A 26,427-nucleotide genomic window follows, 5' to 3' on the forward strand; every position below is an offset into this window, starting at 1 on the left:
ACCCCAAGCCTGGGTCTTGTGTTTGGCGAGGTGGGGTAAGGGGGCTGGTGAAGCGAAAACGTTAGCTCTAGGGTGAGGAGAGCTGGTATTCGGTCCAATTTATTTCGGGAGGTTGATGAGCCAGGCCAGGAGACACAGAAATATCGCGGGTCAGCCTTCAGCACGGCGCAAGGTGTCGGAGAGGGAGGAGTCTGGGCTGTCAGTACGGTCCCGGGCGCCCAGGCTGGGGACCGGGGACTTTTCCCCCGACGGCTGGGCTCGGGATCGAGGTGCAGGGCCTGGCCTTCCGTTGAGCAGACAAGACTGTTGTTAATTCACTCGCACAACCACCGTCAGGCAGCTCCGGATCGCGCACCGGGGGCCCCCGCCGGCCTCCCGGCCGCGCCGCGCCGCGCCTCTCCCCCAGCCCCGCTCCCAGCGCGTAGCGGAAGTGACGCGAGACATAGCGGAAGTCCCTCCAGACGCGGTGTTGTGCTGTGGGGAAGAGAGACGGGTTTGTAAACCCCGGAGCCAGCTTCTGCCTACCCGAGGCCGCTGCTGCGCGGAGACCCCGGGTGAAGCCACCGTCACCATGTCTGACCAGGTACTGGGCCGGGAGCGGTCCGATGGCGGGGCCGGGGCCTCGCTCCCCAGGTTCGCCTGCTGCTGGGCTGGGGCTGGGGGGGCTGGAAGCGCGGGGGAGGGGAGCGCAGGCTGGGGGAGGGGGCGGCCGGTGGGGACTCGGCGGGCCGGGGAGGGGAGTGGACCAGGGCCGGAGGCGGCGGGGCCTCCCGCGGGCCTCGGGGAAACGTCCTGCCCCTCTCCAGCTCGCACATCACCCTCCGTGTCCCAGCGCCTCTGGTCGCGGCCTCCCTCGAGTCGTCCCCCTTGCAGAGCCCAGCTTCCACCTTCCTGGGAGGGTGAGTCTTTGGGGAACCCGTCTGCCTCCCCTTTTGGAGGACTGATTGCAGAAGCAGGGCCCTAAGGCCCCAGTTATGTAACGGGAGAGAACCTCTGCCCGGGAGGCTCCGTGGCCCTGAAAAGCGGGTGGACTCCACTTTTTGGTTCTCGATCTTTGCATAGTCCGGGAGTGGGGGTGTGGGGGCGGGGGAGGGAGACGTCGTCGGGTGTTGCTGGGATCCTCGAAAGCTCCGCTTTCGGTTCGGATTGGTGTTAGCAACTGGCCGCAGCCGTACTTTTCTGAGTCTTTATCGTGTGGGGATGTAGAGCCGTCGCCTCTTTTCTTGTGCTTTTCCACTTCTCACTCGCGATTGGTTCAGCAACTTTCCTGTTGTAACAGAGCACTCAGAATAATCGAGAAACAAAAGTAGAACAAAACGGCTTGAGCCACAGAAAACCTTCCCTCTGGGCATTAACCTGAAGATGACTAATACTTTTGAGGAAAAGATAGGAAAGCTTCTTGTGTGTAGAGCAGCTACAGAACATTGGCAGAAAGCTGCCTATTATGGCAGATGCTCCATCTCAGTGTTAATATCATTGTATCATGTCAATGTTTTAATTGTATTAAAGTACTTAAATCAGGAGAGTCCGATTGTCCGTGGTAAGTTTTTCTTTATACTTTTCTAGTTAACCACGCTTATAGCTAGTTTTTTAATTAATAAGGTTTTTTTTTTGTGTCTGGCTTTCCGTTTTGTTTGCTAAGTCTACTTTGACTTTTTAAAGTATTTTTGGACCTTTACCTTGTTTAGTGATCGTTATCTGAAAACTGTTTTTTGTTCAACTCCATAGTGTACTTGAACTTTTAGATTTAACACATTCCCTGGGCTTTTAACTCTGTTCAGTTTTGTGCCTCTTGGCCATAGCAAGTGAGGCTTTTGTGGATTTGTACTGTTGTGGGAAATGTAGGTTTACATCTTTAAAGCTTAACTATAATATAGATTAGTTTTGGGTGGATCTTATTACTAAGAGTCTAGATTAATTCCCAAGTTGGTATGGGAATGGCATTGTAAGTATCTCCCTAGATAGCTGTTTACTTGGTTGCCAGGGAGGAGAGAACAGGTGTAAATGTTTAGTTTCATCAGCCTTTTATTTTGATGCTCAGAAGTGGCTAGGAAGCATGGTGAAATTTACTAGTTGGGTGAAAGAACAATGTACAGAAATAATTATAAAGTAAAGTATAGAATTTATTGCTCCAGTTTTAATTCTGGTCATTTAAGAAAGACTTGATGGAACAAAAAGGACCTCGGGCTTTAACAGGTGGCTTTAGGCCAGAGGGTCTTTAGATTCTTTTGCAGGGGTCCTCAAGGCCAAAACGATTTTCATGATAATTCTAGGACATTATTTGTCTTTTTCACTCTGATTCTTTCATGAGTGTTCAGTGTTTCCTGAAGACTGACATGACTGTGATACCACAACAGATTGAAGTATAGAAGCAGATCTGAAAATCCAGCTCCTTTCTATTTAGCCAGACATTAAAGAGACTTGAAAAATGCTCAACAGTGCCACTCTTCTCAGTAGTTTTGTTTTGAAAACTATTTTTTAAACTGATTTTGGAGGAAGTGGGAGGTGAGGGGGAGAGAGGGAAAGAGAAAGAAAGTAACATTGATTTGTCGTTCCACTTTTTTAAGCATTCATTGGTAGTTTCTTGTATGTGCCCTGACCAGGCGTTGAACATGCAACCTTGCTGTATCCAGATGACGCTCTAACCAACTGAGCTACCTGGTCAGGGCCTTGAACACTATTTTTAATAAAAAGTATTTGCTAATATATGATGGGCTTATTGTTATTTTTAAGTAAGTTAATATTTAAAACATTTCTCAGGTTCAATGTCTAATACTGTAAATCTCAAACAGAAATTTTACGGGGTTCTAAATAATTTTTAAGAGCGTAAAAGTCCTGAGACCAAAACGTTTGAGAACTGTTGTTCTAGCCTGATAGACCAGTATCATTGTTAATAATTGGGACCCAGTACAGTTTCATGTTGGTTGCCAAGGATTTAAGAAGGTAGGAAGCTGAACTCTTACCCTTAAGAGACTTATGAAAGGGAGTAAGAATCCCAAGTTACTACTGTGCAATGTCAGCAGCATGAAACTGAACCATTGTCCCCAAAAGACAATCTTTCTTTAAAGGAAGTTTTATTAGAATGATGTATTTTCTGAGGTACCTCTCCGAGGTTACTGTCTGGTGCTAAGATATTGAAATTGAGTAATAATTTCAGGTTAAATTAGGTAGACATTAAATTCACACAGGACTTAAATTTCTGGTTCTCCATTAATTAATGAAAATATGATTATTTTTGGAATTGAGTGATATACTTTGTTATAATTCTAACAATTCCAGCGTTATCCAGTGGATTTTTGGACCATTAATGAGTAATCTAAAACAGGTTCTCAAGCCCAAGGTTCATGGACCCTAAAGGCTGAAAATCCAGTGAAATTGTATGAACTGTTTTGTATGTGTGCATGTGTATTTTTTAGGGAGAAAGGGCACATAGCTTTCATCAGGAGTACATAATCCCTCAAAAAGTTAAGTACTAGCCTGTAACAAATGACAGATCTGATTGGGTGCATTCCTTTAGCATAATCTCACCTTGCAGCAATACTAATAAGCACGTATATAGAACCAGAGCTTATTATCAAACAAGTAAGGGTAATTTGTACAAATATTTTCCCCTTTTCTTTCCCAGTATTCAAGTTTATAGTGTTTCTTTTCTATACCAAAATCATCAATGGCAGCGAGCGCTTCAGCTCTTCAGTTCAGGTCTGTTAATTTGTAATAATGAGATGACTGATTTGCTTAAAATACTAACTGAATCTGTTATAACAGGGTTCACTTTCCCCATCCCCATCTCAGACAGAGAGATTGATTGGGTGATTTTCTTTTATTGTTAGTCAAGGATTTGAAAGCATTATGTAATTCTGGTTACCTGTTGGTACCTAGCAAACTATCTCAAAACTTAGTGGCTTCGAACAACAGTCTTCTGTTTTGCTCATAAATCTGCCATTTGGGCAGGACTCTGAGTTGGACTCATCATTGCTCTTTGGTGTGGGGCCTTTGCTGGGATTACAGTACTCAAATGGCTGGGTGTTGGCATGACTGGGCTCTTCATGGAGTCTCAAGGTCTGGTCTCATCGTGTGTTCTTTTCAGCATGGAGACCCCAGAATATTCAGACTTATACCATCTCCGGTCCCGCACAGAGAGAGAGAGTATTCCCATAGAACCCTGGGTGGAAACCTCAAGTCTCTTAGGATCTATCCTTGGAAGTCACTTCTGCCTTCTGTTGGTCAGGCAAATCACTAAGGCCATCCCAAATTCAAGGGGAAGCATTTATATATTTATTTATTTACTGACCGAATTATTTTTTATTGGGATATAATTGACGTATTAGTTTCAGTTGTTCAGTATAATGATTCGATATGTGTGTATATTGTGAAATGATCACCACAATAAGTCTAGTTAATTAATATCCATCACCATACAGTTACAATTTTTTTTCTTGTGATACCTTTTAAGATCTACTTTCTTGCCCTGCTGGGCGTGGCTCAGCAATTGAACATTGATCTAGGATCTAGGAGATAGCAGCTTGATTCCGCGGTCAGGGCACATGCTCAGTTTTGGGCTTGATCCCCAGTCGGGGGTGTGCAGGAGGCAGCCAATTAATGATGACTCTCTCTCTCCATTGTCTCTCTCTCTCTCTCTCTCTCCCCCCCCCTTCCCTTCCTCTCTCTGAAATCAATAAAGATATATTAAAAAAAAAATCTACTTTCTTAGCAACTTATAAATACACATACAAATCAGTATTATTAACTGTAGTCACCAAGGGAAAGACATTTGAGATTCTCTTTCTCAATGGGAGAGTAACAAAGAATTTGCAGTTACTGTAATACACCACATTAATTGTATTCTGTCAGTATAGCATTATTCCCTGCAGTGTTCTTTATATTTCCCTGTTGATGTTTATTGATCTTACTGTAAGTTTGAGATAGCAGGAAATATGATGAACTGGGTGTATATTAAAATTCATAATTATGTTTACTATTATTTATGTCATAGAATAACTGTGTTGAACTGGAGCTATGGCTTGAGTGTGTAATGATAATTAAGCATTTCATGCTTTTGAGAGAAATGATATAGTATATCTTCTCTCTGATAGATACATGAAATGCTGCTAGTAGATGTTGCAAATATATAGGTTATAATAAAACATTTCAAAGAAAATGTGACCTAAACAATATTTCATAGTATTTTGAAAACAATATGTTTAGAGTGCTCATGAGGGTAAGTTGAATATTTCTGATTTCGAAACTGTAAAGCGGCTATATAGTATGTCTTGACACCTATAGCAGTTAGAATGTTTTTATTATAGCTTTTATATATAGTGTTAACAATTATTTATTTAAGTACCTTTCTCAATTAGACTGTTCACTATTTATTTTTATTTTTAAAAAAAATTGCCATCCACATTTTTTTTTTTAAAAAATATATCTTTATTGATTTCAGAGAGAGGAAGGGAGAGGGAGAAACAGATAGAAACATCAATGATGAGAGAGTCACTGATTGAGCCCGCAACCTGGGCATGTGCCCTGACTGGGAATGGAACCCCAATCACCTGGATCCTAGGTCAATGCTCAACTGCTGAGCCATGCCTGGCTGGGCCACTATTTTTTTTTTTAATCCTCACCCAAGGGTATTTTTTCCATTGCTTTCCAGAGAGAGTGGAAGGTGGGGGGAGGGAGAGACATCAATTGGTTGCCTCCTGCATGAGCCCCAACCAGGGCCAGGGATCAAGCCTGCAACTGAGATGTGCCCTTGGCCAGAATTGAACACGGGATCCTTCAGTCTGCAGGCCGATATGCTCTAAGCACTGAGCCGAGCTGGCTAGGGCAGACTCTTCACTTTTGAGTGTCAGACATCAGCCTTTATTCATTCTTTATTTCTGAAGTGTCTAGTACAGTGACTGGATACTTAGTAATAAGTTCTTGAAGTGTTGGATTCATTCATTTAACAAGTTTCTATTGAATGCCAGTATGTTCAAGGCAACATTCTAGACCCTAAAATTGGAAGGTTGCCTCAAGAAATAAAGCAAGTATCTTCTTCCACTTTCAGTTCCCATGATGTTTTGTCATTAAGGGTTGTAACGGAGTCCTTTTCATTTTCTGATGTTTTTGCATACCTTCTTGATCTTTAATTCTATTAGCAATAGTTAACCTGGTAACTTCATCCCCAAGACTGAATCATTTGCTTCTTCCAGAACATTGGGCTTGTTATGGATAATTTTCTCTTAAGACTGGCTTAGTATCTCATTTTGGAATTTACTGAAATTATGATTTTTTGTGTGTGTGGATAATACTCTGATATTCTACTTCTTAAAAAAGACCTATGGGCCCAGCCTGTGTGGTTGAGTGTTGTCCCAGGCACCAAGAGGTCGACAGTTCGATTCCCTGTCAGGGCACATGCCTGGGTTGCTGGCTTCATCCCCGGTGGGGGCCATGCAGGAGGCAGTAGATCGATGTTTGTCTCTCATTGATGCTTTTTATCTCTCTCCCTCTCCCTTCTTCTCTCTCTAAAATCAATAAAATTTTTTTTTTTTTTTTAAAGTCATGTGGGCCCTTGCCAGGTAACTTAGTTGGTTAGAGTGTAGTCCTGAACCGCCAAGTTTAGCATTTGATCCCCGGTCAGGGTACATACAAGAATCAACCAGTGAATGCATAAATAAGTGGAGCAACAGATGGATGTTTCTCTCTCTCTCTCTGTCCCTCTCCCCCCTTTCTCTCCTACCTTTCTCTAAAATCAATTTAAAAAAAGTCACGTGGGTAAGTTCACATGGATCCTATTATTGAGCACCTTAGTTTTACAGTTTACCTTTTGGATAATTCTGCAACATGACCTTAGATTTATTTAGATATGTTGTATTTGTTATACGTTTTTATTTTGACCATTCTTTTTGCATTCAGTTGCCTTTACTGAGCTATTGATAATCTGAAGGAAAGTCTGAAGGAAGGAAGGGTGGAGTTCTGTTTGTAAGACTTGTTGTTCTTAATTCTAGGGCCAGTTATTTTTAAAGGCTTTAAAAAGGTTTAAAGGTTTTATTGAAGATTTAATATATATGTGAAAAAGTGCACATAAACGTACAGTTTGCTGAATTTTCACAAACTGATCATATTTATGCAGCCAGCACCCAGATTAAGAACCACTGTCCTAACTACCTACTGATACACAGATTAGTTTTGCCTGTTTTATACACGATATCATTATGTAAGTGGAATTATATAGTACTTCTGTGTCTGGCTTCTTTGGCCCAGGATTGTTTAGAGATTTGTATGTTGTTAAACCTCATTGCTGTGTTGCATTCCGTTGTGTGACTGTAACATGATTTGCTTATTCTGCTTTTGATGTACATTTGAGGTAGTTTACTAGGACCTATATATTTACTTTTTTTTTTTTTTTTTAGGGGGAGGAGAAGGGGTAGAGAGGGAGAGAGAGAGAAGGAAAGAAAGAAACATCAATGTGAGAGAGAAGCATTGATGGGTAGCCTCCCACGCGTGCCCCAATTGGGGCTGAGGGTTGAACCTGCTACCCAGGTATGTGCCCTGACCGGCAATCGAACTCAAGACCTTTCAGTATACAGGACGACGCTCCTACCAACTGAGCCACATCAGCCAGGGCTCTAGGACCTATTTTTAACATAAAGATAAATGATACCTATTTACAGCACCTTCTATGTCAGTTCATATTGCTTTTGGACCGAATAACAGAAAGTCTCATGTATTAAGTTAAACAAATATGCAGCTTATTTTTCTTATGAAAGGCGAAGTCTAGACATAAGTAGTTCAGGGCTGGTGAGGCAGTTCCACAATGCCTTCATACTCCTTTCTTCTTTATCCTTAACAGATGTTCTTCACTCTCATGCTTGTCTCCTTGCAGTCAAAAAAGGTTACTTTGTGCCTTTTTCCAGGCAAGAGAAAGGGATGGAGAAAGGGAAGGAGCAAAGGAAAAAGTATGCCAAAAAGTATATCATCTTATATTTCATTGGCCAGCACTGGGTCACATGGCCATAAGAAGCTGAGAATTACGTTTTTTTAGCTGGTCAGATTTAGGCTTCCCTTTGTAAGGAAGGAGAAAATGGATATTGGATAGTAATTATCAAAGTCCGCCATACCTCTTGTTTGCTAGTACTCTTGGATACACTGAAACTAGTTTGTTCCAGGTTTTGCATAGGTCCATAGCCTAGGCTCAAAGAGGAGGTTTTACAAAATCAGTATGATTTTCAGTTGTAATTTTTAGTTCCTGAAAAGTTGTCTGTACATATCTAGGGTTTAACCACAATTCTAAGACTGCATGTAAATTTTCAGAAGACCCAGTATCTTGACAGCTTGACTAAACCTTGAGGTTATGGAGCTCGATCTGGTTAGTTCCATTCCAGATCTCTAGTACTGTCTCATCAAGTGTAAATGAATTTATGCAGCATAAAAATGAAAGTATATATGTATTTTTGTGTTTTTAGAATTGTGGTATATCCGCTGAAGTATGAGAGAAATTACAATTTTGGGTTTTGTATCTTTTAATAATGGATGTAAATATTAGAATTATCCAGTTTAATCCTTGTTGAGCTTTCTTCATTAGGAAATTTAAATGAAATAAACTGATGTATTATAATAAAACCTATGGTTAGCAGAATTTTTGGAAACTTTGTATTTTTTATGAAATGTTTTATTATGGAAAATTTTAACATATGTATAATTGTACCCATATACCCATCTCTTGGCCTATCTTACTTTGTTTATACTGCCCCATTTCATTCCCTTATATTATTTTTGAGGCCAGTCCCAGACATCACATCATTTTATCTATAAATATTTTAATATGCATCTCTAAAAGAGGACTTTTTCTTTTAACATAACCAGGATACTGTTATCACACCTTGAAAAATAAACAGATCTGCTCAGTCTGGCGTGGCTCAGTTGGTTGAGTATTGTCCCATGCATGGAAAAGTTACCAGTTTGATTCCTGGTCAGAGCACATACCCAGGTTGTGGGTTAGATCCCCAGTCGGGGGTTCATACGGGAGGCAACAGATTGATGCTGCTTTCTCTGTTCCTCTCCCTTCCTCTCTAGAGTCAATAAAAACATTAAAAAAAAAATAGACTTAAAAAAAATGAACAGATCTGTTAATGCCATCAAATAAGAGTAAACGTATTCTTTGTTTTTGGGTTTCCTCCGAAACCACCCCTCTTTCAGAAGAACGAACGATCCATGTACAGCTGGAAGGGTCAGTGGCAGATTGGGGGCAGTTAAGTGTGTTGCCCTCTCTCTCTAAACGAATGATCCATGTATAGCTGGAAGGGTCAGTGACAGATTGGGGGCAGTTAAGTGTGATGCCCTCTCCATTTGATTGAATTGTCAACATACTGATTGCCAGAGTGTTTTTAAGCAGAGCTCTTGTTCTTTTGACTTTGAAATTGCACAATAAAATCCTTCTCATGAATTTTGTTTTGTCTTCGCCACCCTTTCCAGTCTAGTTCTCTTCTTAGATCCTTAGCTATCTTCTATTTCCATGCTGTTCCAGCTATGTCTTGGAAAGAAGCGTTGGTAGTGCCTGGTGCCTGATAAATTCCTTTATTATTCCAATTACCGTGATTCAGTCTGTGGATGACACATACCTGAAAATGTGGAAGTTTCCATTTCCTCTCTTTGATCTTGCATATATATTTACTTAATCTTTCCATTACCAGTTTCTTCTGCTCTGGGGCTGTGTATCCTTTATAGCCAAACCAACCAGCCCTCTCCGGGATTCTCTTTTCTCTGATGACCTAGTGTCCCAGACCCAGTGCTGAATGCTTTCACTGTTTTGTAACTAGTGTGCCATACCATTCTGTATTGGTTCCTTTTTTTACAGGTGAGAGAAGTAAAGGCAGCATACAAAAGACACTGAGATCACTGGAGACAGACTTTGACCTTTTTTGTCCAAGATCATCTCATTTTCCAGACTAGTTTGTCAAAGGAAAAAAGCACACGAAAAGTTGGATGACTGCATTAGGCAAGCATGGGGCTCTTAAACAAGTGATACAGATGGCATTGTTATAGTGCTTCACGGTTGGGAAGAGATCACCAAAATGGTGATCTAGGGGAATTGGCAGCATATTTTTGGAAAATTCAAATCCTAGTGTTTACATGTTCTTATGAAATTGAAGTGAATTATCTCTTACCCAGCTGTGAAGATAAAAAACTGAAAGGACTTTTGCTTGGACTGACTATTGTGTACAAAAGTATGAAGCATTAGTAAGATTTTGTGGTACGATACAGAAAATAGTGCTGTCCAACTTAATTCAACAACATTAAATAATTGCTTAGTATTTGCCTGACACTATAGAGATTATAAAGATGAAAAAAGTTGGGTTTTCTCCCTGTAAACTTGTAGGGAAGACATACAAAACAGGCACAGAAGACATTAATGTATTTAACAAACATATTGAATATCTTCAAAGTTTCAGACATTGCCCTTGACCAGAAATACAAAGAGAAGAGTAAGGCATACCAGTAGGAGCTCAATCTGCTTGGAGATACAGATATATAAATATGTAGTTATAAAGGATAAAAATAAGTAGTGTGGGAACATTTAGGAGAGTGATCAGGGAAGTGATGCCTGAGTGGTCTTGAAAGGGGAATAGCATAGGAAAGAGCATTCCAAGCAGAGGGGATTAGTATGTACAGAGATAGTGGAGATAAGGTAGAGTGTGCGACGTTCAAGGAATTGTAGATAGTTCAGCTTGGCTAGAGCAAAGGACAGTATTAGCTAGAGAGAGAGGAGAATAAGGCTGGAGTTCTAGGCAGGGACCAGCACATGCATGACCAATGTATGTCAGCTAAGGAGTTTGAAACAACTCTGAGGTTTCTGGGCAGGTTGGATTGCATTTTAGAATGATGGCTTTGGTGGTAGTTTGGAGAATTAATTGAAGGGAGCAAGACTGTTATGTCTGTAATTTTATTGCACTAATGTTAATGGGCAACAAATGAGTGCCTGCACTAAGGCAGTGGCTTGGAGAGAATGGGATAGACTTGAGAGCCACTAAGTCATAGAATTATCAGAATGATGAATGATTGTGACATTTAAGAGAGGAAGAGCAGCCAGTGATGACCTCCAAGTTTCTGTTGTGGGCAGTTGAATGCATGGTAGTCATTTATTGTAATTGGGAATCCAGGAGGAATTGTAGGCGTTTTGTTTGATTTTGGCTTTTGGGAGCAGGAGTTAAAGCTAACATAACAGAAGTTAGAAAGCATTTGGTTTTGGACATTTACATTGAGGTACCCATGGGACATCCAAAGTGGAGATATTCAGGCACTTGTATAAATGAGTGTGAAACTCAGAAAATTGTCAGGTTGTAGAGAATTAACAGTTATTAGTACAGGCAAACCTCGGAGATATTGCCAGTTTTGTTCCAGACCACTGAAGTAAAATGACTTGTAATCTTTTTGCTGGTGGAAGGTCTTACCTTCAATTTGTAAAATACACCATCTGTAAAGTGCAATAGAGCAAGGTACACCTGTGTCTTAGAGGTTATTGGAATCATGGGTCACCCAGGGAGACAAAGAAAAAGCAGGGAATTGGAGACATGGATTCCAGAGGAGCACCAGCATTTAAGGAAATGGCCAAGATGAGGAGAGAATGGAATCCTGGAGGCCAAAGGTGGAGATTTTCAAGGAACGAAGTCATCAAGGAAGAAGTGTTTGTTGTGTTAGAGAGTTAAAGATGAGATTTGAAATTGTCTGTTGGATTTAGCAATAAGGAATTGAAATAGTAACCTTGGTGAGAGCAGTGTCAAGTGGAATGGTGAGGGATAAGCCAGATGACAGTGGGTTGAGAGTGAAAGTGGAAATAGCAAATGCTGAGTACTCTTGTAAGAAGTTTGGTGAAAAAGAGGACAACAATTAGAAGCCAGTTGAGGGGGGGGTATTTTTAATTGAGAATAAATGCTATAAAATATATGAATATATTACAAATAGGAACATGAAAATATTAATCCCATTTGGAACGCTGAGGTATGCTTTGGTTCCTAGAAGAGTTTTTTAAATATTGGACTTCAGATGATAAGTGGAGTGGATTTCCCTAAAATTTCAAGAGAGGCTAAGGGAAGATATATATTACTGGTAAAGGAAACAGAGACCACAAAGAGCTGAAGGTGGAAAAATGCTGATGGGCATATTCAGGGAATAGTAAATAGTCCAATTTAACTGAATCCTTGGGTTTGTAAAGAAAGTGGTAAGAGAAAAAAGTGAGAGTTGGGCTCGGTAATGGAGGAACTCAGTGTGGTGCTGTGGGGTTTGATTCTACACCCTAAAGTGCTGGAAGCTCTTTTTTTTTTTTTTTTTTTAAGATACATCTTTATTGATTTCAGAGAGAGGAAGGGAGAGGGAGAGAGATAGAAACATCAATGATGAGAGAGAGTCATTGATCGGCTGCCTCCTGCACGTCCATGATGGTATCGAGCCCGCAACATGGGCATGTGCCCTGACCGGGAATTGAACCTCGATCTCCTGGATTCTAACCGCTGAGCCATGCCTGGCTGGGCTGGAAGCTCTTACCTTTTGATCGGGGTAGTTATAGGATAAGAGAAGCTTTAGAAAGAGTTCTGAAGCAGTGTGGACGATGGAGGGGAAAGAACTCTTGTCCTGAGCAGCCTCTATAGCTACCCTATCTAGTAAATACTGGAGCAAAATGATCCCTATTGTGCTGATGTACTGCTGCTAGGGTTGGGGGTGGATTCTTTGTGCTAACTCAAACAAAGCTCCTTTACTAACACTCCTTCTCCCAGTAAAGAGAACTTGGGGCTTTGGTGCTCTTTGTTGCCCTTCACTGCATGGAATAAGCTCTCCTTGCCCTCTGTAGATACTAAAAGGAAGAAGCAGCTGTTTACTATGAATACAAATTCATAGAAATGTGGTGGTGAGGCTATATTTGAAGAGTCTTCTAGTTTTCAGGTGAAATACTGTCTCACTAAAGGTTAATTTTGCCTGCTGCCATATTATGCAGTAGTCAGCAAATGTTGCAAGTTCTGCAGAATGAAAAGAAGGCAAGGATTCACACTAAGGAAGTCAATTCTGTTACCTAAGCGTTTCCTTAGACTCCAGCCTGCATCTTCATGTTAACAGCTACTTTTAGTTTAATGGGTTTGGTTAAATTTTGAATGTCAAAGAGAGCTTATTAGTTTTAAGTTACTCGCATGAGATACATAGGTAATGGCCCTGTGATTTTACTTGTACAATATAATACCATTGGTTATATTCTTATCAAGTGTGGGTTAACCCTTGAAATTGTTACGAATAATAAAGTATATATTTAAATAAATGGATAACTTGGTGGCCAAGTGAAAATTTCCAAGCTATTGTAGGATATGATAAGAGACCTCTTTCTTGATTTCTAGTGAACTGGTGTTTGGGCCAGTAATTGACTTAGGATATTTTGTTTAATTGACTGGCCAAGAAAATAAATGCTCTTTATATTCTCAGGTGCATGTTTTGTACCCTGAGCTAAAGTAATGGGTATTCATAAGTGAGTAATGAAAATAGCATGTAGGAACTTTTATCTTTAAAAGTACTTTTCTTTCAGGAGGCAAAACCTTCAACTGAGGATTTGGGGGATAAGAAGGAAGGAGAATACATTAAACTCAAAGTCATTGGACAGGTGAGTTTCGTTATTTTTCTTTTTTGACTCTCCTTGAATATGTGAATAATTTCTGACACAGGAAAAATTGTTACTGACGAGATGATGATCTTGGTACTTGTCTTCTTGAAGGAAAGATTTCAATCAAGAGACAAAGTGTAGAAAAGCAAGAATTTATTGACCGCAGCAAGACCACACTTAGGGCAGTGTGTGCCCTAAGGAACAAGGAAGTGCATAGGAGCAGCAGCAGGAGAGCCTGGGCTGGGCTGCTCTGGCTCACTGGGAAGTCAGAGAAAAGGGGCTTTGGAGACAGGTTCAGGTGGTTAGCTGCGGACGAGCTGCCCCTGGTTGCAAGTCTGTGGGGTCCCTTGGAGTTTAGGACATACGTGCCTGGGGGGGGAAAGGAGAGGAAGATTTAGGTCACCTTGATTTCTCCAAATAAAAGCTTTTTCTTCCTTAGCATGCTTCAATGGCAAATACAGTGAATACTATTGAGTGATAAGGCTAGGGCCCACCTTAAACAAAAGGGCCTCTCAGCTCTTTTTGTGACCCTTTTCCCTTTCCTGGCACCTCATTTCTCCAGACTGTGGCCTATGTTTTATTGACCTTTTTTGAAATGTTAACTGATAATTAAGGTTTGGTAAAAATTGTTTTAAGAAAGCATCTTCATAGTTTGTTTTTAATGGGTAAAAGACAGAATTGGTGGACTCTTACCATCAGTGTGAGAGTTCCATTTCCCCACATTCTCCCAAACATGGGATATTACTGTCCTTCAGTTTTGTGGTAGAATGATAGGTAAGAATGTTTTGATTATTTTACATCTCTCTGATTATCAGTGAGGTGTAATTTTTGGTCCACTATGTTTATATTCTATTGATTATGTGTTCATATTGCTTTTCTCATTTACTGTGATTATCTTATTTTGAAAAATGTTGATTAAGATAACAAGTCACATACCATAAAATCCATTTTAAAGTGCATAATTTAGTGACTTTAGTATTTTTATAAGTTTGTTCACCCATTACTATTGTTTAATTCCAGAACATATCATCATCCCTGTTACTGCTGTACTCAGCAGTAACTCCCCTTTCTCCTCTCCCCTCAGCTTCTAGAGATCACAAATCTACTTTTTCTTTAAGTCAAATTTATCAATCTCCTTTTTAAATAAATGGCTTCTAGGTTAAAATCTTGCTTTAGAATAGGGATTTCTCAATGTGAAGATTAGGGAAAAAATTCTCAAGAAGAGAAAATATTAAAAAAATAAAAAAAAGTGTTAGCTTTAATTCACCTGGATGTGATTTTAGTGTATGGCATGAAGTTATGCTATAGAAATTTTGTCTTCGTGAAATTATCCATAGGAAGAGAATTTGTTTTTCTTTATAATTATAGACACGAAAATATTGTAAGCATTCAACTTCCACTAATATAATTTGTGAACATGATATGCAATCATAAGGATTAGCATTGAAATTTTACAGTATGCAAGTGTCAGTATTTATTTCTGATGTTTGCCTGATATGATTGTTTGACAGTCTAGCTGGAAAAAAAGAATCTGTGGTCCCACAAATCTGTTTGACTGATTCAGGTGCTTATTTATTTTATCATGTGAGAGAAACCAGGTGACTTTCTATGGCAGGATTAAATTTCTCAGTCTGTTATTTTATGGTATATGTCTCGATTGTGGTTTGACTACCTTCAATGACACTTCAGTTGTGGGGGAGGTACTTTTTGTTTTGAGTTGCTTTGGCAGGGGGAGGGGGTTGTGATAATTCACCTTTATTTTAAATATAGAATGGACATGCAATTATGAAGGAATGCATTTTTTGACATACATGCTTTTACTTATACTGCTAGTTTTAGAACCCAAGACTGTTTTTATGTTTTAATTTCTTTTGAAATGGGTATAAAGCAATAATTAGAGTGTTTTAGTAACACTTGTTACGAGTACTAAAACAGTATTTGGTGGGAAAATACAGGTGAAAAAGTTTGTTTTTATTTGTGTAATTAAATAATTTGTTTCAAGCAAAGCAGATAATTTACACAAAGAGGGATAATTTTTTTCTTGTATCTCCTTAGGATAGCAGTGAGATTCACTTCAAAGTGAAAATGACAACACATCTCAAGAAACTCAAAGAATCATACTGTCAAAGACAGGTTTGTATGTTATTGTATTAAATACAATGCTCTATATCTCGGTAATTTTATCTTTATGGGTTACCAGTATATGTAATGAAGGCAAATAAATTTTGGTGATCACTATGGAGTTTCCTTATTTGTAAACATGAATGTTTAGGCATATGTTAAATTTAAGTACTAATACTATCTTTAAGTACTACATTTATTATCTTTATACATAGTACTACATATTACTGTTAATTGCATACTACGCTTTCAATATGAAGGGATTTTCTTTTTAAAAAATCATATAGCCCTGCCAGCTTGGCTCAGTGGTTAGAGTGTTGGCCTATGGACTGAAGGGTCCTGGGTTCGATTCCGGCCAAGGGCGTGGCCCTCTGTTGCAGGCTGGATCCCTGGTCCTGGTCGGGGCTCGTATGGGAGGCAACCAGTCGATATGTGTGTCTCTCACATTGATGTTTCTCTCTCGCCCTCGTGTCCGTCCCCCCCCCCCTTCTACTTTCTCTGAAACGGGAAAAATATCCTTAGGTGAGGATTAAAAAAAAAATCATATAGAAGTCTAATTAATTTAGTAATACCAAATTCTCACAGATTCTGGCCTTCACGAGCTAGATTATTAGTTCAATAACAAATTCCTTTAACCTTTCTAGATTCAAATTTGGACTTCACCACTGTTTGACTGTAGGACCAAGAATAAGTTATGTGCTTTGTTTTCCCCTTAGAAAAATGGGAATGTTACAGTGTCTACCCGATGAAGATGAAATAAGGTGACCTACACAAAGCTCATAACATGATGCTTAAAAATGCTCAATTATGTTACCCATTATGATTATTAATAGAACACATTTTTTAAATAAATGTACTGGAATTAGTGTACAGATGCTTCTCAATTTACAGTGGGGTTGTGTCCCAATAAACCTATCGTAAGTTGAAAATGTTGTAAGTAAAAATGCATTTAATGCACCTAATCTGTTGGAACTCGTAGCTTATCCTAGCCTACCTCAAACATGCTTAGAACACAATATCCAGAAATACTGGCAACATAGTACACTGTAGAGTATTGATTGTTTACCCCCCATGATCACGTTGCTGACTGGTAGCTGCAGCTTTTTGCTGCTGCCCAGCATTGTGAGAGAGTATTGTAATGTATATCACTAGTCTGGGAAAAGATCAAAATTCAAAATTTGAGTACAGTTGAACCATGAACAATACAGGTTATTTTTTATGTTTATGTATTACATACTGTATTCTTACAATAAAGTAAGCTAGAGAAGAAGATACGAAGAAAATTCATAAGGAAAATACGTTCACACATTTACACGTTTATTGGAAAAAATCTGTATGTAAGTGGACTCAAAGCAGCTCAAACCAGTCTTGTTAAAGGTTGAACTCTGTAGTTTCTACTGCACACATATTGCTGTTGAACCATCGTAAATCAAAAAATCGTAATTTGGAGAAATCTATATAGAGGAGACAACGAAGATACACACACACACACACATATGTATATTTTTAATCCGACCCGAGGCTATTTTTCCCATTGCTTTTTCAGAGTGAGAGAGAGAAACATCAATGTGAGAGACACATCAATTGGTTGCCTCCCATGCGTGCCTGGACTGAGGCCAGGGATTGAGCCTGCAACTGTGGTACGTGCCCTTGGCTGGAATTGAACCCAGGACCCTTCAGTCTGCAGGCTGACATTCTATCCACTGAGCCAAACCAGCTAGGGCACCAAGATATTGTGTATGTATATACATACGTTTATTTCAGAGAGAGGGAGGGAGAGGGAGAGAGTTAGAAACATCAGTGATGAGAGAGAGTAATTGGTTGGCTGCCTTCTGCATGCCCCCTGCTCAGGATCGAGCCTGAAACCCGGGCATGTGCCGTGACTGGGAATCAAACCGAGATCTCCTGGATCATAGGTCGATGCTCAACTGCCAGCTGGGCACCAAGATATATTCTAATAATTGAATTGTGTTACATGATATTAACTCAGGTATTGTAGGTTTTTTAGAAGGTTTCTTTTTACAGTTTAAATTTGTAACTTATGTAAAAATCACTTTTGCTAGGAGAAAAAGGCTATTTAGGTTTTAGGATAAGTAAAACAGTAAAGATTTCTGTCTGTTCTGTTTTTGATGTTAATTGTTAAACTCAGTAAAATCTTATTAATTGGGGCTCAGCTAGTTCACATTTGTAATTCTGATGAGGGCTAATATTGAGTGTTTACCAGGGAAAAGGAACATATATTAACTATCTGTGCTAGGTACAAAGATACATTGTATTTAATCCTCACAACAATTCTGAAGAAAATTATAGTCTTTTCACCCCACTTATAGGCCAGGGAGTTGATTATTAAGGAAAAACAGTGCAAAGTAAAGAAGTAATTCACAAAGCTAAAGTTTATGGAAGGTGCTAGGTTTGGGGACATAATTAAAATATAACATCAACTTAGAATCATTTCCAACCTTCTTTTTTATGTTTCATAGTATACTTTACAGTCTTTAGAAAAGGTTTTTATATTTCGTTCACAGCGACTTGACAAATTTTTTATTTAATGATATGCAAGGAATATCATTAATTTGTTGGAGCTGTGCAACACCCAATAGAGACTGAAAAGTATAAAAAGTATATATTTATTGAATAATTCTTCCATTTTGAGTTTATTGATTGGTTTTTATAGAAACTTTTTTGACCCCAACATAATATGTTTCCTTTTTAAGGGATCCTTAATTAAATGAAAATCAAAGCATATTCTGCCTTTGTTACATTTATTTTATTTAATATATCCTTGGAAAGAATTTAAAATAAATGAAGGGTAAGTGTACATGATCTTATGTACATATGTGTATTACATATTGAAAGGTCTAATTTTTGGAATGATTTTAGGATAGTGTTTAAGCAGTGAAAATGTTAATATATTAGGTATATTGAGCAAAACTTTCATAATACTTTTGAACTATATAAATTATTCTTGATTTATACTTACTAGTGAAGTTATTTCTCTTTAAATGAGTCATCTCTTCCTTTGTAGCTATTTTGTTGAATGAGTGATTAGAAAAATAAATTTTAATATCTTTAGTGCTATCTATGCCAGTATAGGTTTATTATAGCTTATCTGGCTAGCTGCTGTGCTTTACCAAGTTTCTGTGATTTAATTTTTTTAAAACCAGTTTTGCTTATACATTTGGAAGCTAGTGAGAGTGCTCATCCAATTTCTGATTTTATCTTTTATGTTATCTTACAGATTTCAGAGGACACTGTGAAATAGTTGTTAAGAGCACAGGCTTAGAACAGATACGGCTTTAAATTCTTGGCTAGCTGTGTGCCCTCTCTATACCTTTGATTCCCTAGCTGTAAAATGAAGATAAGGTGATGAACATGTATATATGTAAAATACTTGGAACAGAGAGGGCCTAGCAAATAGTTGGTACTCAATAAATTGTATTTGTGATGATAGAATTGGCTGTCTTAGTTTTATGTTATATGTGTTCCGTTGAGGCTTCCATGTTTTCTTTTTGTGCACCGAAGTTCTTATTTTCTAAGATTTGTGTGTATATATATATGTTTTTTGCCTTTTTTAGGGAGTTCCAATGAATTCACTCAGGTTTCTCTTTGAAGGTCAGAGAATTGCTGATAATCACACTCCAAAAGAAGTGAGTAAAATTTCTTCTTTGAGTAAAGAAAAATTTTAAATTCTGCATTGAATGATTTGGTTCACCGGTATTAAACTGCCTATTTCTTAAATATTCTCTCATTTAAGGGGTATATCACTTGTCAGAGAGAAAAATAATCTTTTGAGTTGACTTCTCATATATTGCCTTCAAAAGTGCCAGTAAAAAGAGAAGTTGAAAGTAGAATGGGGTACTGAGATTGTCATAAGGCACATACTATGTCTTTTTGAAGATGGAAAATGTTCCTCAAATTTGGCAGATTACTGGTACACTTTCTTTTTAAAAAATTTTTTTTTATTGATTTTTATAGAGAGAGGAAGGGAGAGAGAGAGAGAACCACATCTTTGTGAGAGCAACTCATCCGATTGGCTGTCTCCTGCATGCCCCTCCCTCCCTGCGATTGAGCCTGCAACCTTGGGCATGTGCCCTTAGTGGGAATTAAACCAGCAACTTTTCGTTGCATGGGACAACACCCAGCCAGTTGTGCTGCACTGGCCAGGGCTCTGGTACACTTTCATGGTTATAGTGACCTTTATGGTTTGATTTTGACCCATTTTGAGAACTTGATACAGAAGCTTAGTATATATTAATATATTTGGTTCTGTCATATTGATTTATGTTTTTTAATGCTGCTTCTGTGTCTTTGTTTTATTATATGGACTGTTTTCTTTGTTTATATATTCCTTCAGTTTGGGTTTGTCTGACGTTTCCTCATTATTAGATTCAGTTTTGGATTTTTGGTACAAGTGGCACAGTGAAGCTGTGTACTTGCGAGTGCCTCACACCAGGAAGTACATGTTGACCATTTGTCTTGTGGGAAATACTAACTTTGGTCACTTAAGGTGGTAACTGCCAGATTTATCAATTGTAAAATTATCATTTTTCTTTGTAATTAATCTGTGGGGAGATACTTAAAAAAAAATTTTTTTTTATCCTCACCTGAGGATATTTTTTCCATTGCTTTTCAAAGAGAGTGGAAGGGAGAGAAAGAGAGAAACATCGATGTGAAAGAGACACATTGATTGGTTGCCTCCCGCATGTGCCCCAGACTGGGGCCAGGATCGAGCCTGCCACCGAGGTACGTGCCCTTGACTGGAATCCAACCCAGGACCCTTCAGTCTGTGGGCCGACTCTCTAACCACTGAGCCAAACCGGCCAGGGCTGTGGGGAAATACTTTGAAACTGTGAACATTCTTGAGATATTGGCCAGTGAGGGCCCCTTCAGGTTGGCGTCTGTGTTCTTTTTGACATGTCTCTATCTTTTAAAAAATTTTTATTTTGAAATAATTTTCAACTTGCAGGGAAGTTGCACAAGTGGTACAAAAGACTGTACTTTCTCCCACTTAGATTCACCTGTTTTAACATTTTGCTACCTTTGCTAATTATTACTTCCCTGCGCCCCCATGTATATGTACTTATATGTATTCCATGAACCACTTGGGAGTAGGTTGCATGTACCATGGTCATTTACTGCTCAATATCTTAGTGTGTATTTTCTATTTTTAAAATTTAAATATATTTTTATTGATTTCAGAGAGAGGAAGAGAGAGATAGAAACATCAATGATGCGAGTCATTGATCGGCTGCCTCCTGCACATCCCCTGCTGGAGATCGAGCCCTCAGCCCTGGGCATGTGCCCTGACCGGGAATGGAACCTCGATCTCCTGGATCATAGGTCGATGCTCAACCACTGAGCCATGCCAGCAGGGCTTTAGTGTGTATTTCTTAACAAGTGTATTTTATGTAACCACAGTACTGTTAATCAAATTCAAGGCACTTAATATTGTTAGAATACTTTAAGCTACAACCTAAATTTGTCATTTGTCCCAATTATGTCTTTTATAATAAATTTTCTCCCCTGTCCAGGATCTAGTTCAGTGTCAACATACTTTATTCAAGTGCCTCTTTAATCATCTTTAATTTGGAACATTTCCTCAGCCATTCTTTGACATTTACAGTTTTGAAGAATACAAATCAGTTATTTTCTAGAAAGTCCTGGCTTCTGGTTATGTATTTTTGGCTGGAATACTACATAAATGGTGATGTGTGTTTTGCAGAATGTAGTATCTGGAGCACATGAAGCCCTTTATGGGTGATGTTAATTTTTATCATTCAATTTAACTTTTTTTTTTCCTTTACTGTGCAGTTGTTAGTTTTCCTCTTGTAATTGAGAAACTTGTGGGTACATACTTTTGAATATCATCAAACTTTCTCCCTGAGGTGTATCCACCTACTTTCTTGAGTATTTCCTTCCTTTTAAGTCACAGTAAGATGTTCCACACTCATATTTTTCCTCTCTTGGAGTAATCCCCTAATGCAGAATACTGAATATATACTAACCACATTTTAGTGACACCTTTCTTACTATCATTAAGAGATTATCTTTTCAGAAGAATAATGGGACAGTGGGAAAGAGTAGATATTTAGGGCGAGACTTCCTTGCCTTGTACTTTCACCTCTACTAAAGTATATAGTTTGAGAACATGTGTTACCTTCATGATTTCAAGGTTCCCTTGTAATGTAGGAATTTTATTCTTTGCAGTATTTAATTGGCTATATGTGTAATTAAAATTAAGTTATAATAGCATTTTTAATAATTTAATATTCACATATGTACTACAGCCAAGGTAAATATAACACAATCACTTAAAAATTCTAAGTCCACAAAAACCTGTATTTTATTTTTAGTTTTCTTAGCATATTTTGCTTTTTAATATTTTGTAATCCTGCACAGAAATATCACCTATAAAATATAAAACTCCTCTTATTAGAGGAGGTTATTGAGGGAGGGGTGGGTGCTCAGGAGCTCATGGGGGGTGTCGGCTTCCTCTTCACCGTCACGCACTCCTGGCTGCGCAGGGTGGTGCTGGTTCTGCGGATGGTGCCATGTGCAGATCGGGGTGGTACTTGTTCTCGCGGATCATAGGCCGGATTCTGCTGTGGGTGGCCGGGTGTTCTTGTTGATGGTGGTCCACAGGTAGTAGGTGGCTGGCTTTCACAGGCCGGATCTCCACTTCATGACGACTACCACACCTTTGCTGTTGGCCGCCGGCTCCATGCCCCCAGTCTTGTGGTGAATCAGCCTGTTGTGGTGAAAGGAGTTGTGGGCCTTCAAATTATTGGGTTCGGTGCTGTACATGTGCTTGTTCCTCTTGATCAGGAAGCTGGAGCAGTTCGTAGGACCATTCATCGCAGGTGGGCAGACATGGCAGCACCTAGTCTCCTTGCAGCAGCTGGAGAGGGAAAGAGCGATCTTAGACTTTTAAATTTTATTTTTCATTTGTTTTTGTGCTCCACTGTAGTTCAGTGGACACAGTGCTAACATTTTCCTTCAAATATGATTTTAATGATTTTAGAGAGGAAGGGGGAGGGAGAGGGAAACATCAATGAGAGAAACATCCATCAGCTGCCTCCAGTTCGCAGGCTGGGCATGTGCCCTGACTGGATTTCCAACCGGCAACCTTTGGGTGCATGGTTGCAGGGGACAGCGCTGGAGCCACACAAGCCAGAGCACAATGCTAGTGTTTTTCTTTCAGTCTGCCTCTTACATGGCTTCTCAACCTGGCAGCACGCAAGAATCAGCAGGTGGTAACACCTGGGTTACTGTGTGACACTGTGCCCCTTTACATAGTCTTTTCTTTTTATATAAAGAATTCTCATGCCCTAGCTGGTGGCTCAGTTGGTTGGAGCTCAACCTCTACACCAAAAGGTTTGGGAGGCAGCCAATTGATGTTTCTCTCTCACATTGCTGACCTCTTTCTCTTTCCCTGCCCCTTCCTCCCTCTCTAAAATCAATAAAAACATACCCTCTGGTGAGGATTAAAAAAAAAAAGAATTCTCATAGTTAAAAGTAATAAAAGCCAAACTACCAAAGCATATAAAATGGAAAATATACTCTGAGTGTATCTACATTCTCATTTCTCAGAGGCAACCATTATTAATATAATAGTCCTCCTTATCAGCAGTTTTGCTTTCCGTGGTCTCAATTACCTGCATTCAGCCATGGTTCCAAAATGTTAAATGGGAAATTCCAGAAATAAAAGAATTCATAGGTTTAAAAATTGTGCACCATTCTGCGTAGCATGATGAAATCTCACACTGTCCTGAACTGTCCTGCCCCGGATGTGAAGCTCCCTGTGTCCAGTGTATTCATGTTGTGTACTCTGCTTACCCGTAGTCACTTAGTCTCGGTTATCAGATTGACTGTCATGGTCTCTCAGTGCTTGTGTTTGAGTAACCTTATTTTACTTAATAATGGCCCCAATCACAATAGTAGTGATACTGGCAATTTGGATATGCCAAAGAAGAAAAATCAATATATATGTATAGGAAAAAACAATATATATAGGGTTCAGTACTCTCCGTGGCTTCCGGCCTCCACTGGGGGTCTTTGGAGCATACTCCCCACAGATAAGTGGGGACTACTGTAATGTCTGGAAGAAAAAAAAAATTCCAGAATATTCCAATGCATATAAAGCACATTAGAAAAAAGATAATTGCCTATATACTTTGCTTATGTTCTGTAAAAGGCATTTTAAACAATCCCCCCCCCTTTCCTGTAAGAATTGAGTAGGGATGGGCTGAGAAATAATTTAGCTATTAAAACTGGAGGAATTGAATAAGAGTAGATATATAGATAATTTTTCTGCATCGAGAGTGGTCACTATCAAAGAAAATAATAGTTATATGCCAGAAGGAATTATAGATGACAAGCAAACCACTTAGAAACGAATCCTTAGGCACACTTTTCTAAAACCACATACATTTCAAAGTGATAAGGTTTTTTGAAAAAGGAAATACTTTACCAAGTAGTTGCATCTAGAAATAAAATGCTTTCTAGAAAACATGCTATCAAACTATTATTTAAACTATTATTATTTTTTAGTTCTCACCCGAGGACATGCTTAGAGAGAGGAGGGGGTGGGGGTGGGGGGAAGAGAGAGAGAGAAGCATTGAGAGAGAAACAATGATTGGCTGCCTTCTATATGTGCCCCGACCAGGGATTGAACCCGCAGCCTGGATATGTGCCCTGACCGGGAAGAGAACCAGCAACCTTTTGGTGCACAGGACGATGCTCAACCAATGGAGCCACTCTGGCCGGGCTTATTTAAACTATTAAGTACATGTTCCATTAGGTTTTAAACTCCTTTAAGCTCCTTTTCAATAAACACTTAAGTTTTATATAGTGAATAAGCTGGGAAGTGAAATTGACTCAGCAAAATAATAAATGACTTTAATGACACACATCTCTATGTGTCTTTAGATGAAAGGAATTGGGATTCTTAATCTTAGAACAGTGTAACTATGGATCACCTTTGTATCTTTTTGTACTTTAAAACAGTGGCCACATAATTGCAGGCAATAAAAAAAAATAGTGCTATTATATTCTACTAAAATACTTTTCTTTCCTCTTACAGCTGGGAATGGAGGAAGAAGATGTGATTGAAGTTTATCAGGAACAAACAGGGGGTCATTCAACAGTTTAGATACTATTTTTCTTTTCTTTTCCCTCAATCCTTTTTTATTTTTAAAAATAGTTCTTTTGTAATGTGGTGTTCAAAATGGAATTGAAAATTGACCCCCCCATCTCTTTAAAACATCTGGTAATTTGAATTCTAGTGCCCATTATTCATTATTGTTTGTTTTCATTGTGCTGATTTTTGGTGATCAAACCTCAGCCCCCTTCATGTTGCCCTCTCCTTTTGAAATATTACGTGTGTGCACAGGGAGGCCACCTGTTTCAGGACTGTGCATTTTCAGGCTTGTGATAAATAAGGTCGACCAATGCGAGTGTTCATAATGACTTCTAATTGGCCCTGAAGTTCTAGCATGTGATTGCTTCACTCCTGGACTATGACTTTCAGTGGGAGGTGGAAGTTTTTCAGAGAACTGAACTGTGGAAAAATGATCTTTCCTCAACTTGAAGCTACTTTTCTGAAGGTCTGGACCAAAAGAAGAGGAATATCAGGTTGGAGTCAAGATGACAGATAAGGTGAGAGTAAAGACTAACTCCAAAGATGGCTTCATGAAGAGAAAGCATTTTAAGAGTAAAGAAAAATCTTGTCAGAAGATCCCAGAAAAGTTCTAATTTTCATTAGCAGTTAATAAAGTTACTCATGCAGAAGTGTGTACAACAGAACACTGCTCTTTTTGATTTTATTTGTACTCTTTGGCCTGGGATATGGGTTTTAAATGGACATTGTCTGTACCAGCTTCATTAAAATAAACAAAATATTTGTAAAAATCGTACTAATGTTCCATTTTATTTTTAGTTGTAAAGAAAGAAAAAAAAATGGCTGAAACAAGATTTTCTTGCATAATCCTGGAAATTATTGTATATGGTACAAATAAATTTTTTCTTCAGTACTGTACAGTGATGATGATCATGACTTTGAAGCACTGAAAGTTACTGAAGTGCCTTCTGAATTAAGGATTTAATTAAGGCCACAATACCTTCTTAGATACTCAGTGTTCTGTTTTTTAAAAAAACTTGATATTTCTGTATGGTGCATATATATGACAGTTACCCAATCATATTGAATAAATGGGCATGCCAAAAATTCTTAATTGGTTTATATTGATAATTTCAGTGTTTCATTTAACAAAATGTTCTCTGCTTACTTAAGGTTTGGTATATTTTTCTTTTCTTTATATCTTATATATTTAAACTTGTATAAAATTAAAATACCAAATTAGTTTCTATTAGAGGACTTAACCTTTTAACTTTTTAATGAAGCACAGAATTTAGTATATCTATGAATACACATAATCCAGTTTCATGTTATCCCAAATAGAATGCTATCTGAGCATTTGAGAAGAGCAAATGAAACCTATCTTGAATGCATTTTATAAACTGTTATAAATCCCCTAACCAGGTCACCTGTTGAAAAATATTGGCTTGCTTTATAAACCTATAACTGCTCCTACGTGAAAAATTATTTGTATTATATAGTCTAAGTGAATTAGAGCTTTTAGACTGTCACCTGGCATTTATTACATTATATTAAACAGTGACTAGAAATT

The 26,427-nt window shown here is 38.7% G+C and overlaps 2 protein-coding genes across 6 annotated transcripts in view; one reads left to right on the forward strand and one right to left on the reverse strand.

Annotated features, from left to right (window-relative positions):
* SUMO1 (small ubiquitin like modifier 1) lies at positions 1 to 25,966 on the forward strand. Of its 4 annotated transcripts, none has more exons than XM_081142733.1 (6): positions 3,653 to 3,699; positions 7,832 to 7,949; positions 13,544 to 13,618; positions 15,674 to 15,751; positions 19,315 to 19,386; positions 24,822 to 25,966. In XM_081142733.1, the coding sequence occupies exons 1-6, from the start codon at positions 3,668 to 3,670 to the stop codon at positions 24,888 to 24,890; spliced, it is 444 nt and encodes a 147-aa protein (XP_080998859.1). In that variant the 5' UTR covers positions 3,653 to 3,667; the 3' UTR covers positions 24,891 to 25,966. The 4 variants fall into 4 exon arrangements, with proteins under 4 accessions (XP_080998862.1, XP_080998859.1, XP_080998860.1 ...); XM_081142734.1 differs by having other exon boundaries at positions 19,352 to 19,386; positions 24,822 to 25,653; XM_081142736.1 differs by lacking the exons at positions 3,653 to 3,699; positions 7,832 to 7,949 and adding an exon at positions 1 to 583.
* KIAA2012 overlaps positions 22,060 to 26,427 on the reverse strand; it is a 99,854-nt gene continuing 95,486 nt past the window's right edge. For both annotated transcript variants that reach the window (XM_081142732.1, XM_081142731.1), the window contains exon 19: positions 22,060 to 22,637. The gene's annotated coding sequence lies outside the window, so the exon portion shown is untranslated. The remainder of the gene's footprint in view (positions 22,638 to 26,427) is intronic.

This window comes from Miniopterus schreibersii (genome assembly GCF_964146895.1).
Source record: "Miniopterus schreibersii genome assembly, chromosome: 7".
NCBI classification, from domain to species: Eukaryota; Metazoa; Chordata; class Mammalia; order Chiroptera; family Miniopteridae; genus Miniopterus; species Miniopterus schreibersii.

Coding starts and splice junctions, on each gene's coding strand:
- SUMO1 (XM_081142733.1), top strand. CDS start 3,668: ATGGCAGCGAGCGCTTCAGCTCTTCAGTTCAG. Junction 7,950..13,543: donor AGGAAAAAGTATGCCAAAAA/GTATATCATCTT, acceptor CTTTTCTTTCAG/GAGGCAAAACCTTCAACTGA. Junction 19,387..24,821: donor ATAATCACACTCCAAAAGAA/GTGAGTAAAATT, acceptor TTCCTCTTACAG/CTGGGAATGGAGGAAGAAGA.